Source organism: Halichoerus grypus, chromosome 7 (genome assembly GCF_964656455.1).
Source record: "Halichoerus grypus chromosome 7, mHalGry1.hap1.1, whole genome shotgun sequence".
Taxonomy (NCBI): domain Eukaryota; kingdom Metazoa; phylum Chordata; class Mammalia; order Carnivora; family Phocidae; genus Halichoerus; species Halichoerus grypus.
In genome coordinates this window covers 104802329-104815581 of record NC_135718.1, presented here as the reverse complement: position 1 = coordinate 104815581, position 13253 = coordinate 104802329, and the positions used below count along the sequence as shown (strand labels likewise).

The 13253-nt window shown below is 46.1% G+C and overlaps 1 protein-coding gene across 1 annotated transcript in view; it reads left to right on the top strand.

The window, feature by feature from the left end:
* TNR (tenascin R) overlaps positions 1–13253 on the top strand; it is a 406540-nt gene that overhangs the window by 357346 nt on the left and 35941 nt on the right. The window contains exons 10-14 of the mRNA XM_036117323.2: positions 7295–7384; positions 8467–8730; positions 9331–9600; positions 10702–10821; positions 11740–11886. Of these exons, the coding sequence (XP_035973216.1) occupies positions 7295–7384; positions 8467–8730; positions 9331–9600; positions 10702–10821; positions 11740–11886 (891 nt within the window). The remainder of the gene's footprint in view (positions 1–7294; positions 7385–8466; positions 8731–9330; positions 9601–10701; positions 10822–11739; positions 11887–13253) is intronic.

The window sequence follows — 13253 nt, the reverse complement described above, 5'->3', positions numbered from 1 at the left end:
GAGCTGGTCCCCATGAGTATGTGAGCATGGGCTCTAACCCAGCCCCCCAGAGCCAGTTCATCACAGCCCTGAGCAACCCCCTGGGGTGTCCGCCTATGAGCCTCCTGACGGCACTTCCCACCCAGCTGCCCCTCTCTGCCTCATGACTAACTCCATCCCCAGGCCACAGGCTGCCAATCAGATAAATCATCCACCAGGCTTAGGAAACCCTTGAAGATTCCCACAGACATCACGGTACAACACAGGATTGCAAGAAAACAAAGACCCACAGCCAGACACACATGACACTCACACACACAGGCACACATTCACACACACAAACAGGGCTGACACTGCAAGTCGGGCGTGTGAGGGATCACTTTCAAGGCCACTGGTTTTGCCGGGGACTTGGAACAGAAGCCTCTGCCCAAACCCACATTTTCTCCTGGGGCTTAAATGAGGGTCTAAGGGTGAGAAGGTGGGTTCCTCCAGGTGCAAAGGTAGATGAGCTTATCCACAGGAGGATTTTCCATGAAGAAATCTGAGCCTCCCAGGGAAGTCCAGCTGGCAAACCAATGCTGACCAAGGCACTTGATGTTCACTTCACCCTGTCTGCACTCCCTGATGTGCCAGGGCACAAACACCAGACCAAGTGCCAGACCTTCAACTCCCTGAGGCTCTTCTGAGGAGGAGTAGGAGGAGTCTGGCAATGGGCCTGTGGCCTGGGCCAGACTGTGCTCAGCCTCCTTCAGGTGAAGTCACAGCGACCCCAAGTGGCCACTCTGGTAAGGCGCCCTCTGAACAAGGTGCCACCTTTCAGGGGCCAGAAAGTGGAGAGTGGGCCGCAGAGACCCAAGAAGAGAGAAGAGAAAGGGCAGAAGCCTCCACATCCCTCCTCCTCACAGAGCTGGCACATAAGGGCGTCTGTCCCCTTATTTGTGTTAAAGGACTGGGGCCAGGGAACCAGGAGAAAACCAGGTGGGAGTTTTTCATCTCCCCCTTTGGCTTCTTCAGCAGAAAGTGCTTGTTTACAATGAAGACCCAGAGATGGGATGTTCCTGTAGGACAGGAGGTGATGAGCCATGTTTCTCATTAATCTCATTTGCAACAAGAGAGTTGTATTGAAGAATGTTCCTTAGTATTATTATTATTATTTTAATATAGGTTTGTGGGGCCAGTCCTTAAAGACAGCACACTCAAAAAGCAGGTAGATGGCCTCCAAAGCCTGATTCATTCAGGTAACCCTGGAGAAGCATCTACCATCACCTAGAAAAATAAGGATGGGGAGCCTGGGAGCTTAGACCCCCCATTATATTAAAAAGTAGATTGTTGCCCATCTGGTGTGATTTCAGGGGTTCTCAGAAGATCTTCTGTTGTCTCCAAATATTTCCCATCTATGTACCAAAATTCTACTGCTGGAACTTTTGCTATCAGGGGCCCTACATTAGCTCCCTGGTTTTCATGAATTATTTTACCAGATCCCCCTTTGCATCTATTATTCCTTCTGCCTGTGATGCCCTTTCTCTACCTAAATACCTCTGATCCTTCAAAACCCAGGTGAGACATCCCCTCGTAAGTCTTCCCAATGGTCCCAGCACCCTGGCTACACTGCTTCCGTGCGTCATATATTCCTTTCACTATGCTACGCACTGAATTATATTAAAAAAATCAAACCCCTTGACCCAAGACCTAAGAGTCTAGTGAGGAGACCGACATGGAAACTAAAGTAACAGCATAATAACATGATTGCTGTAAAAACTGAGAGATGGACTACAAACTCTTTGGGCACAAAGGGTCTTCAGGTTGCCCCTCCCTTTGAGAGCACATGTCCTGTAAATGCACCAACCCTCACCCCAGTTTGGAAGACTGGAGGTTCACAGTTCTCGGGAGACGAGCCCAGGGATTTGGAGATGGAAAGGTCCCTATTTCTATGGGTCCACTTGAACCCAACCAAGCCTGCAGATCCCAGGGGTCTTATTCATGTTTTTTTGCTGGCAAGAGGAAGCAATCTCAGCTGCTTGGGGCTGCTTCCCCGCACGACTTCCCTGCCAGCAGCAGGAAGCTAGAAGAATAAGTCTCTTAAACAGGGGGAAGTGAGTCATTCTACTGTCATCGCCCACGGTCCTTGCAGTGCAGGGAAGAATTTGCTCATTCCTGTTGTTCTTCAGCTCTAATTAATCTCTTCCTGCTCCCATGCCCCATCCTGCCCACCAGAGCATTCCATATCCTCTTCCCTCTACCTTTCCTAATCTTGGCTAGCTTTCAAGGTTCAACTCGAGTCATTTCTTTAGAAAGCTTCCCCTGGCCACTACCGCCCATGCTGATCTCATCCCTTTCCTTAGCTAGCAAGCCATGGTGTAGTGCCAAATTCCTCAAATTCCAATCTGCTACTCCACTCCCCTCCACTCCACGAGCCTGTAAGATTCTTAGGGACAGGGACAATGCTATGATAGTTCAGAAAAAAACAAAGGACTTGAGTTCCAAAGCCAGTTTTACTGTCTATTAGCCTCACGACCTCAGTCAAGGAATGGACTTCTCCGAGCCTCTGTTTGTTCATCAGTAATGCCCGCCCAGCAGAGCTGCAGGGGAATTAAATGAGATAATAGGTACAATCTCTAAGAAACTATAGCTAATATTAGGACTCCTGACCATCAGACGCTCAAAAAAATTGCCTTCAGTTTTTATCCCTCCTTTCTTCCCTCCCTTTCTTCTTCATTATTCTTCTACATTACCTACGGCATGCAGCTCAGTGCTTGGCATATTGTGGGTACTCAATAAATAATTTCCTCCTTCAGTACAGATTTCTTTTTATGTCATTAAGGGTGATGTCCATTCAGCTCACCCAGCACAAAGGAAGTCCTCAATAACGTTTGGTGAGTGAATGAACTGCGTGCTTTGGGAGTTCAGAGAAGAATGGGTGTGCCATGAAAGAGTTGAGAAAAGCATCAGCCTCCAAGCTGAACAAAGGAAGTTCTATAAGGCATGGAGAGTGGTGGTTTCCTATGGGATGAATTTTCTGAGCTATTATGAAGCAAGGCAACAGAGCCATTCATATGCCACCACTTTCAGAAGGTGGATGGAAAGATAAAGGGAGCATTGATGGAGAGCAATGGGGTCTTTAAAAAGTGAGAAATCCCTAGGAGTCCACAGAATGCTGATGTATAAGTGTGCTGGATGTGCCTCCGATACACATTTTCTTTTCCAGCAGAACTGTATTTTACCTACTAGCAAAGAACAACAATTCACTTGTAGCACAGGAAGAAAGCTACAGAAAATCAAAGGGAAGTAGCAGGCAGGAACCCATAAACGAGTCCCACTTTCCCATCCCCTAGACAGAAAGCCTGGGACGAGAGTACTTTAAATTCTGCTCTGCCGTTTTCTGGGAAAAGATGATACCATTGTAAATTATTGAACATTTCATTTAAGCTTCATAAATAAGAAACCCAGATGAAAACATTACATGTTAGATCCGTTTGGCAACATATAATTTCTGTCTTACTCCCTCGATCTGTCACCCTTCATCTACGTCAGAGAATTTCTACTTCATTACAGGCAATTGAAGGTTTCAATCAGATGCCTAAAAAAAGTAGTTTATGTCCCAAAGGTAATCTAATTTCTCCAACCAAGGATGTACCTGGGGCTCGCCGAACATATTGACAGAGATAAATGTGTGCTTGGAATGGCTCTGGGGGCATTACAATCACCCACTCAATCTAGTGACAGGTACTCCACCCAGCCAGGGGGCCGGCTCCTCACTGACAGGCAGACTCCCTGAATCACTGGTTTCATCAGAGCCAACAGGGTAAGCCTCAGCAAACTGATGACAGGTGTGCCGAGGACCAGCTTGGACCTGCCTGGGGCACACAAAAAAGGACTCAAGATCTTGGAATAGTCCTCTGAGCAAGATAATAATGATACTGGCTACTATCAGGACTGGTCAGGCACTGTACTTCATTTCATCCTCATGATGACCCTCCGAGATACACACCATTGCTCTTCCCATTCTACAGAAACTGAAGCTCAAAGATATCAAGTATCAAAGTTAACACCAGTAGAAAGTGGCTGAGCCTGAATGTTAACGTAAGCACGGCAGACCTCAAAGTCTGTCAAACTTCAAACTTGACCTCCACTGGTGTTGACATTTTAGAGAAAGAAAGAAGGGTTGAGAAGTGGATGGAGCTGGTTTGAGAAAGAGAAAAGAGGGCTGGTTCTTGGTTCTAATGCACTCCTTCAAGGGAGTCTGGTCAGTAAGGCCTAGTGATTCTGCCATACTCAAGCATGGGGGGATTTATTGCATCGACTGTAGCTATACTGAGGAGGGGGGTACAGAACACTCTGGCTACCATGCAGCATTCCCCTTCATCAAACCAAGCCATTTGTGGGGCATGAGGTGGGGGGGTGCAGTCAGTCAAGCATCCGACTCTTGGTTTCAGCTCAGGTCGTGATCTCAAGGTCAGGGTTCTGAGATTGAGCCCCACGTCAGACTCTGTGCTCAGCGGGGAGTCTGCTTAAGATGCTCTCTCTCCCTCTCCCTCTGCCCCTCCCCACACACACTCTCTCTCTAAAATAAATAGATAAATCTTTAAAATATAAAAAGCCATTTGTTAAGGAAAGTTTGCTTGATGCATTTCCTGTCAAAATCATTCCTATTACCTCAGGGATCCAGGAGAAGTCACAGCTGCTCAGGGGAAGCGATGACATTGGGGGCAGGGTGGAACATTCCATTCCCCCTAAAAGCCCTGAACCTTTGCCTGAGTTTCTTTTTATAATATGATGGTGTACTGGTTTGAATAGTGCCCCCCCCAAAATTCATGTCCAACTGGAACCTGTGAATGTGACCTTATTTGGAAACAGGGTCTTTACAGATGAAATCAAATTAAAAAGAGGTCAAAACAGATTAAGGTAGGCCCTAAATGCAATGTGACCAGTGTCTTCATAAGATGGGGAGAAGACACAGACACACAAGGAGAATGCCATAGGTTACAGACTGAATGTTTGTGTCACCCCAAAATTCATATGTTGGAAACCTCATTCCCAATGTGATATTAGCTGATAAGGTCTTTGGAAGATGATTAAGTCATGAGCAAGCAACCCTCATGAATGGGATTGGTGCCCTTATAAAAGAGAGACCCCAGAGAGTTCTCTTGTTCTTTCCACTGTGTGGGAATACAGCAAGAAGATAGCCATCTATGAACCAGGAAGTGAGGTCTCACCCGATGTCAAATCTGTTGGTGCCTTGATCTTGGACTTCTCAGTCTCCAGAACTGTGGGAAATAAATGTGGCTTAAGCCACCCAGTCTGTGGCCATTGGTGGCAGCAGCCTGAGCTGACTAAGACACCATGAGACAACAGAGGCAGAGCCTGGAGTGATGCAGCTATAAGTGAGGGAAGCCCAGGATGGCCGGCGACCACCAGAAGCTGGAAGAGGAAAGGAAAGATGCTCCCCCTTAGAGCCTCTGGAAGGATCCCTGCCCACCAACACCTGATTTGGGCCCTCTAGACTCTAGAACTGGGAGAGAATAAATTTCTGTTGTTTTAAGCCACACTGTTGTCATCATTTGTCATGGCAGCCACAAGAAACTAATGCAGATGGAGAAAAGACTCCCCATCCCACCTTCCTCAGGTTGTGGTGAGGGTCAAAGCACATTCAGGTATTTTGAAAAGAACATATGTTATATAAATGCAGAATAGCATGATCATCAAGCCAGGGCTCTTGTGGGCCCACACAGAGCCCCCCTCCCATAAATGCCTACCAGAAGCACTCAGACTCATCATGCGGGACCCCAAAGGTAATGATTTGATCTTGTATTTTTCTATAGTCCCACTTCTAGTAAACAAGGGCAAATTTGATGCTTGTTTGATGCTAGAATAATGGTCTCCAAAGATGTCCACGTTCTAATCCCAGGAACACGTGACTCTGTCATCTTACACGGCAAAAAGGAATTTGTAGATGTGATTAAGTTATCCAGGTGGAGCCAATGTAAGAAGAAGGGCTCAGTCGTTAAGTGTCTGCCTTCGGCTCAGGTCATGATCCCAAAGTCTTGGGATTGAGTCCTGCATTGGGCTTCTTACTCAGTGGGGATCCTGCTTCTCCCTCTGCCTGTCGCTCCCCCGGCTTGTGCTCTCTCTGTCTCTCTCTCTGTGTCTGACAAATAAAATCTTAAAAAAAAAAAAAAAAAAAAGAAGATGGATACAGGAAGATCACTCAGAGTAGAAGGTGGGGCAACGAACACAGAGGCTGGAGAGATAAACAGGCTTGAAAATGCTATGCTTTGGCTTTGAAGATGGATTAAGGAACCACAAGCCAAGGGATGCAGGAAGCCTCTAGAGGCTGGGAAAGGCTAAGAAATGATTTCTCCCCCAGAGCATCCAGAGGCTGTGACCCTGCTGAACCATTTAGACTTCAGACCTGCTGAATGCTGAACTGCACAATAATAGACTTATGTTGTTTTAAGCCACTAAATTGTGGTAATTTGTTACAGCAGCAATAGGAAATTAATATGCTGGTCAAGCCAGTTAGTCTGAAAATGAATGTGGGAGAGGGTAGGGAAACAGCCCCAATAATTACAGATATCCTGGGAGGCTCCCAGTGATTCTTTGCATTAAACCCCCAAAGGATTTCCCCAAAGAATCTTATATCTTTTAGTTGGACAGTTTTTGCATCTTTTCCATCTGCCGCAGTCCCCCAGAGGTCATCCTAAGATTGAATCCATTACTTCAGATACCCTGGGATCTGAATTACCAACCTTGGTGGGGAGCCCACAGCCACAGGGCTTCTGCCTGCCCCTACATTAAAGGCCTGATAGCCTGTGCTCAGAAAGTCCATCCAGTGTTGCTCCCTAGAAGGGATCCTGGAGTCCCCATATGGTTTCAGTCCCTTAAAAGGTGCAGTTGATATTCACACACAATGTTCAAGAAATGCTTTAAAGGCCCATGTCCACACAATCCTTCAATTCACAGCTTATACAAGGACTCCCTTCACCAGTTGTAGCCAACCTGAGACTTTAAGTAACACGGGGAGACCTTCCACAGGAGAGCACATTTCTGAAAGTCACCGACAAGGGCAGCCTCACTGCCTTCCCAAGGTCAGCAGCAAGAAGGAAGCTCTGCACTGAGCAATTCATCCTGTTGACTTGGTATGGATTTCCTAAGTGGTGAAACTGGGATTTGGTACTAGGTAAAATTAGGAGGAGATTCAGGAAGGACTAAACATAAGATAAGAACAGGAATCTAAGCTCATTTGCTTCCCTCCTTTCTGCCTTCCCCACCACTGACACACACATGGAATAATGTTTGTTTCTGCATCTACTGACAGATCTGGTGCCTGGCACTGAGTATGGAGTTGGAATATCTGCTGTCATGAACTCACAGCAAAGTGTACCAGCCACCATGAATGCCAGGACTGGTGAGTAGGAGGATTGGTGCAGAAGAAGACCAGGATACTCTGTAGCCTTAAGAAGCCATGGGGGCTTGTCCTGGCAAGGCTTGGTCAGAAGGCAGTGCCCCTTAATGAACAGGTCCCTGGATGACAGTTATCAGCCTAGAAACAACGTCTACCTGCGGATCTCTGATCTCTGTGCCTAACCTCTGACATCAACATGCAGGATAGTCTCCCTCTCTTCCCCACAGATCTATGCACATCTCCCATGGTCTGAAGGGCTGCCTGCCCACAGAGGTGGAAAATTCCAAATTGGTTAGTGTCATAACAGGTCCTATTTCTTTCTAGACCACCCCAGAACAGGCAGAATGTGATGTCCCTCACCATGCATGACAGAAGCCCTCAGAAAGGCCACAAGGATAAAGGTTTAGATTTGGAAACAACCCATTAAATCTAAGGACAATGGAAAAGTCCACCTGAGACCCTTGTTATTCTGGATTCAGCAGATTTGCTTCCAAATTCTGAGTAAATTTCAAAGTCACTCTAGTACCTTAGGTACAGGCAGCCTGGACTGAGCTGGGGATTTTGAACCAATCCCTGTCCCAAGGCTTGTTCTAGTATAGACAACCTCTCTAGAGAACCACAAGGACATGGGTCCCCAGGAGTTCTCAAACTTGTACACCCATGGCCAGGTCAGTCAAAATGGCCTCAGGAACAGGGATAGCTACTGTTGCCAGAGATGGCATATCCCTACTTAATGGTGGCTCCTATTTTACCCTGGTTGGCTTGCTGGAAAAGGCTGGAAGAAAAATGAGTATAGAGAGCTTGACAATCAGCAGCCAGCTTTGTCCCAGAGGTGGATGTATTCTAGTGGTGTTGGACCTACTAATGCCTTTATGCAAATTGTCCATCTATATACCAAGCCTTTGGCCATCTTTCAAGGGGAAGGTGCTTAAAAAAATGTGAGATAATTGTCAGCAATGACAAGCTAATCATCGTGGTCAGCAGGCCTGTTGAGAGCTTAGAAATCCACAGGGAGGTCCAACTCCAATAAATACTGGCCGATCTATGGAACTTGTGTAAAATAGGCCACTTATGTTGATCCACAGAACTTGACAGTCCCCGAGACCTTATGGTGACAGCCTCCTCGGAAACTTCCATCTCCCTCATCTGGACCAAGGCCAGCGGCCCCATTGATCACTACCGAATTACCTTTACCCCTTCCTCCGGGATCGCCTCAGAAGTCACTGTGCCCAAGGACAGGACCTCATACACACTGACAGATCTAGAGCCCGGAGCAGAGTACATCATTTCAATCACTGCTGAGAGGGGTCGGCAGCAAAGCTTCGAGTCCACTGTGGATGCCTTCACAGGTACCAGGATAGCAGAAATCCCAGATGGGTTCAGGGATTAATGGATCTTAGTACAAGAAGGTCATCTAGGCAACCCACTCTTTGAATACCCCATTTTGTTTAGAGAAGGAGGAATGTGGGTAGAGAAAGAAGAGAGAGAGGAGAAATTAATAAATATATCAAGATGGAATGGTTGGAAATAAGGAGGAGAGATGAGCAAGGCTACTTACATGCCAGAAAATTTGTATCTGGTTTTCTACAGCCTGGACAAAGGGTTGATTCTGTTCATCTTCCCCTGCCTGCACTAAATCAGTGGGCATTCAGAGGATCCATGCAATCATGTTAAATTTCTCCCAGGATAAAGATTTTAAATCCTGGGTGAGTATTATGAATAACTCACAGAGGTTTTACCCTGCTGAGGGCATTCATTTTTCAGTATGTGGCCTAGAGAAAAGAGAGTAGACAGGACTGGAGAGTGAGAAGGTGGAAGCTGTGAGTCAGCAAGTGAAGGTGTAGTCCTAGTTTACAAGGAAAACAGATTGTTTCAGTCAGTTGGCTCTTCTAGCCCAGGGTCCCACACCTCACATATGTTTCAGAACCATCATCTCCTCTGCTTTGCAGGCTTCCGCCCCATCTCCCATTTGCACTTTTCTCATGTGACCTCCTCCAGCGTAAACATAACCTGGAGTGACCCATCCCCTCCAGCAGACAGACTCATTCTGAACTACAGCCCTCGGGATGAAGAAGAAGAGATGACAGAGGTCTCCCTGGATGCTACCAAGAGGCATACTGTCCTGATGGGTCTGCAGCCGGCCACTGAGTACATTGTGAACCTGGTAGCAGTCCACGGCACGGTGACCTCTGAGCCCATCGTGGGCTCCATCACCACAGGTGAGGCTGGAGGACTTGACAGCAGGTGGTGAAGAGAGTTCCTACAGAGGTCTCTAACAAGTCAATGAAATTTACAAAGAGAAATCCCCAAGGAGTAGGGGACTGCCTCACTTGGCTAGAGAGGGTTGCACAAAATGTATAAGATGGGAAACTTCCTTTTGGAAGGTAGGATGGACTCAATGTCTTGAGGAGGCCAGGGTTTGAATGCATTGGTCCAGAGGTTCTGACACTACCAGCCTGAAGAGAGCTAGCCTCCAAGAGGAAACCCAATCTCTTGACTGCTCAGTAAGGTCACTCATACAAATGATGCTTCCTCAAAATTATATGGGACCAGCATGCAACCATGTGCGAACCTGAGACTCAGAAAATGGGGTTGATTTGCATGTTGTTTAGAAAACCCAGGCACCCTAAGATGAACTGGATCATTCTTGTCTCATTATTCTCAAATACAATCCCAGATATAAGTGTGCATGTGGGTGAGGACATGTGTATTTCTCTGGTTTCCTACAGACTAACAAGAACTTACAAACTGGACAAGTGGATTAAGCACTAGTTGGTTTCAACCCTGGGATCCCCCAGTAGTCAAAAAAATGAACTATCCAGTACAGATGAAATGTAATTTAGGAAAGTGGATTTGTTCTGGACTTGTGCTCTGAAATCCCTCTAGACTCAATAGGCAGTTTTTCTAAATTGAACCGTAGGTGGCTGCTAAAAAAAATAAGAGAAACAGTTGGGTTTGTCCAAGAGAAGTTGTTCCAGAGAAAACGGCCATGTTACTCCCAGTTCAAAGCAAAACATATGAACTTAAAGGAAGGTTCCCAGTTGGCATTCACACACAGGTAATAGTTGTTGCACAGCACAGAGCTTGCCAACGTGACTTCATGTTGTTAAAATATTCCCCATGAACATGGTTTTAGCCAATAACTCTGAGGTTTCATGTGAAACTTTGGCCTGAGCACGGCTTTAAGGATGCTCTAGTATAAAGATCTTGTCTGCCTCTGCAACACTATTAGCTCTTGGTCCACATGAAACCAAGGATAAGAATTGCTTTTTCACACGGTGCTTTCTGTCTTTTTCCCACAACTACCTGGGTCCTTATAGGAATTGATCCCCCCAAAGACATCACAATTAGCAATGTGACCAAGGACTCAGTTATGGTCTCCTGGAGCCCTCCTGTTGCATCTTTTGATTACTACCGAGTATCCTATCGGCCAACACAAGGTAATAAAGTTATTTGATTTCTCACAAATGGATGGGATTTGGAGCTAGGTGAAGATTGCTATGGGAGAACTACATATCCCAGAGGATATCACCCCTCACCTGCATTCTCCTCCTCTCTGTAACATGTTCCATCACAATAAGAGTGGGTTCAGGAGGAGCAGCAAAGAAACCCTTAACTCGCCAACCCCTCTCACAAAAGGCTTAACTGTATTCACCCAGAAAGCAAGCCTTCCATCAGCAGAGTGAACCATGATAACTGGTCACCTTATCTAGGCAGTGTAGTAAGTAACGAAGAACTCTAAAGAATTCTGCCAAAAGCCAGGGTCACATTCACTTTTTTGAGAGAGTGAAGCCCAAGACTAGAATCCTGGGGGATGTCTAAAGACTCAGCTGGACCAGATGAAGCCTTAGAGGGAACCACAGTGATGGTGGTCCTATTTCTGCCACTCCAGCCAAGTTATAAGTCAGAAAAAGTTGGCCCAGACATCCCCTGCTTCCTGCCAGTTCCTGTTGGTGCATGCCACATTATTAACAAAGTAGAGGGCATGCCCACTTCCAGGGAGGTAGTGGCATAGTTTTCCAGACTACCCTGTCTCTGGGCTGCATGGACCACTCTTTGTAGCCATGACCTCTCGACTGCCTTAAGAAGACCAGTGTGTTAGAAAACCACCTAGCCACCTTTTTTTCTATGATCCAAGGAACCTATAAAATGAGGGGGTGGGACCAGCATGCAAGGTCTCTTCAGGCTCCAACATTCCCAGTCTATGAACCATTTTTCCTTCCCCACTGAGTGCTGGGCCTTGCACCCATCTATGTTTCATGACAAAGTACTGCCAGAAGCTTCTATGTAGATTATACCATGAGCTGTGTTGATGAAGGATCTGCTGAACTTTAACAGTGGCTTCTTCTCTTCCTTAGTGGGACGGCTGGACAGCTCAGTGGTGCCCAACACAGTGACAGAATTCACCATCACCAAGCTATATCCAGCCACCGAATATGAAATCAGTCTCAACAGTGTGCGGGGCAGGGAGGAGAGTGAGCGCATCTGTACCCTCATTCAGACAGGTAGGCATGTCCTCCTGTCATGAGCCAAGTCAGGACTCTGGTTGAGGACCTGCAACAGACAGAAGAGGCAAACAGTGGAGTTGTTCTGGCTAATACAGAGGACACAGATTCTGAGCTCAGAAGCTCCATTCCTGGGTGCTCCTCTGACTCACTGTATCATGCAAAGCAATTTGTGATTTCTCTCCCCTCTGGTATTGCCCTCTAATACTGGGAGTTTAGAGAGTAACCCTCTTCTAAGAGTCTTATTGGTTTAGGTCAGAAATTTTCATGGAATTTTCAATAGGAAAAGTGACCTTTCAAAGACACATTATGGAAGTGAATTCCAGAACAGACATCTGAATCATCTCATCTAATTTTTTAAAAGACTCAGTCAAGTAAATTTTACCTCAGAGAAGGAAAGGGTTATTATTCCAGTAAAAACCCTTGGGTTCCTGAAATTCTTCATCCTGGCCAGAAGCCACCAAGTGGCTGCATTTGTTATTGCTTTAAGCTCAAAAGGTGGAGGCCTTCCTTTGGAAAATGAGCGCCTTGGATGGGCCTGGGGACAGGGCTCCTGCAGCAGCTCTATTTCTCCTCTTGCTCTGGTCCCTGAGTCAGCCCACCATGCAGAACTAGGAAAGACTTGTTATAGAAGGCACCAGAGGGGACAGCCAAAGTTTTCTGACCCCAGACCTAACCTCCCAGTTAAGCTATCATTCCCATAGCACATGGGAAATATCCAGCTTGCTTTGTTAGGAGAACACCGGAATTTCTTGAGGCTGCTTAATTTCCTCAGAGAATGGCATTTCCTGAATGAGGAAAAGGTAACTTCGAATTCCTCACCACTTTTGTAGATGCTCTCACAGGCCCAGAAACATCTGTAAAGTAATGGCCAAAGAAACATGCCTTCAGAACATTTCAGAACCTAAAAAATTATTCTTCTAAAAAACACCACAGGATATTCTTATCTTCCCTAGTCTCCTTCCAGGTCTGTAACTACACATAATCCAGCCATGTTTTTGGTCCAATCTTTCCTTTCCATCAAATTATCTGTGACCATTAAGGAATCAAGAAATATTGACCCAAAGTGATGCCCAATGAATCAAAAGAAGCCCCCTCTCACCTTCCTGAAAGTCTTAGAAATTCATGGTAAAAAAATTAGACTTTTTCTCTTTGAGAACTGTAAGATGGATTTCAAGAGCCTCCTATCCCCTAAGGTAAAAGAAAGCAGCAACTTGGGTCAAAAACATCTCATTCCTTGAGTTCTTGGTCATAAGCAGCAAGTATCTGTAAAGCGGATATTCAGCAGTGTACCAACCCAAACCACCCTCCTTCAGGTTCGGACAGAGCTATTGTGGCAACTCCCAATAAACAGATTGCCCACAGAA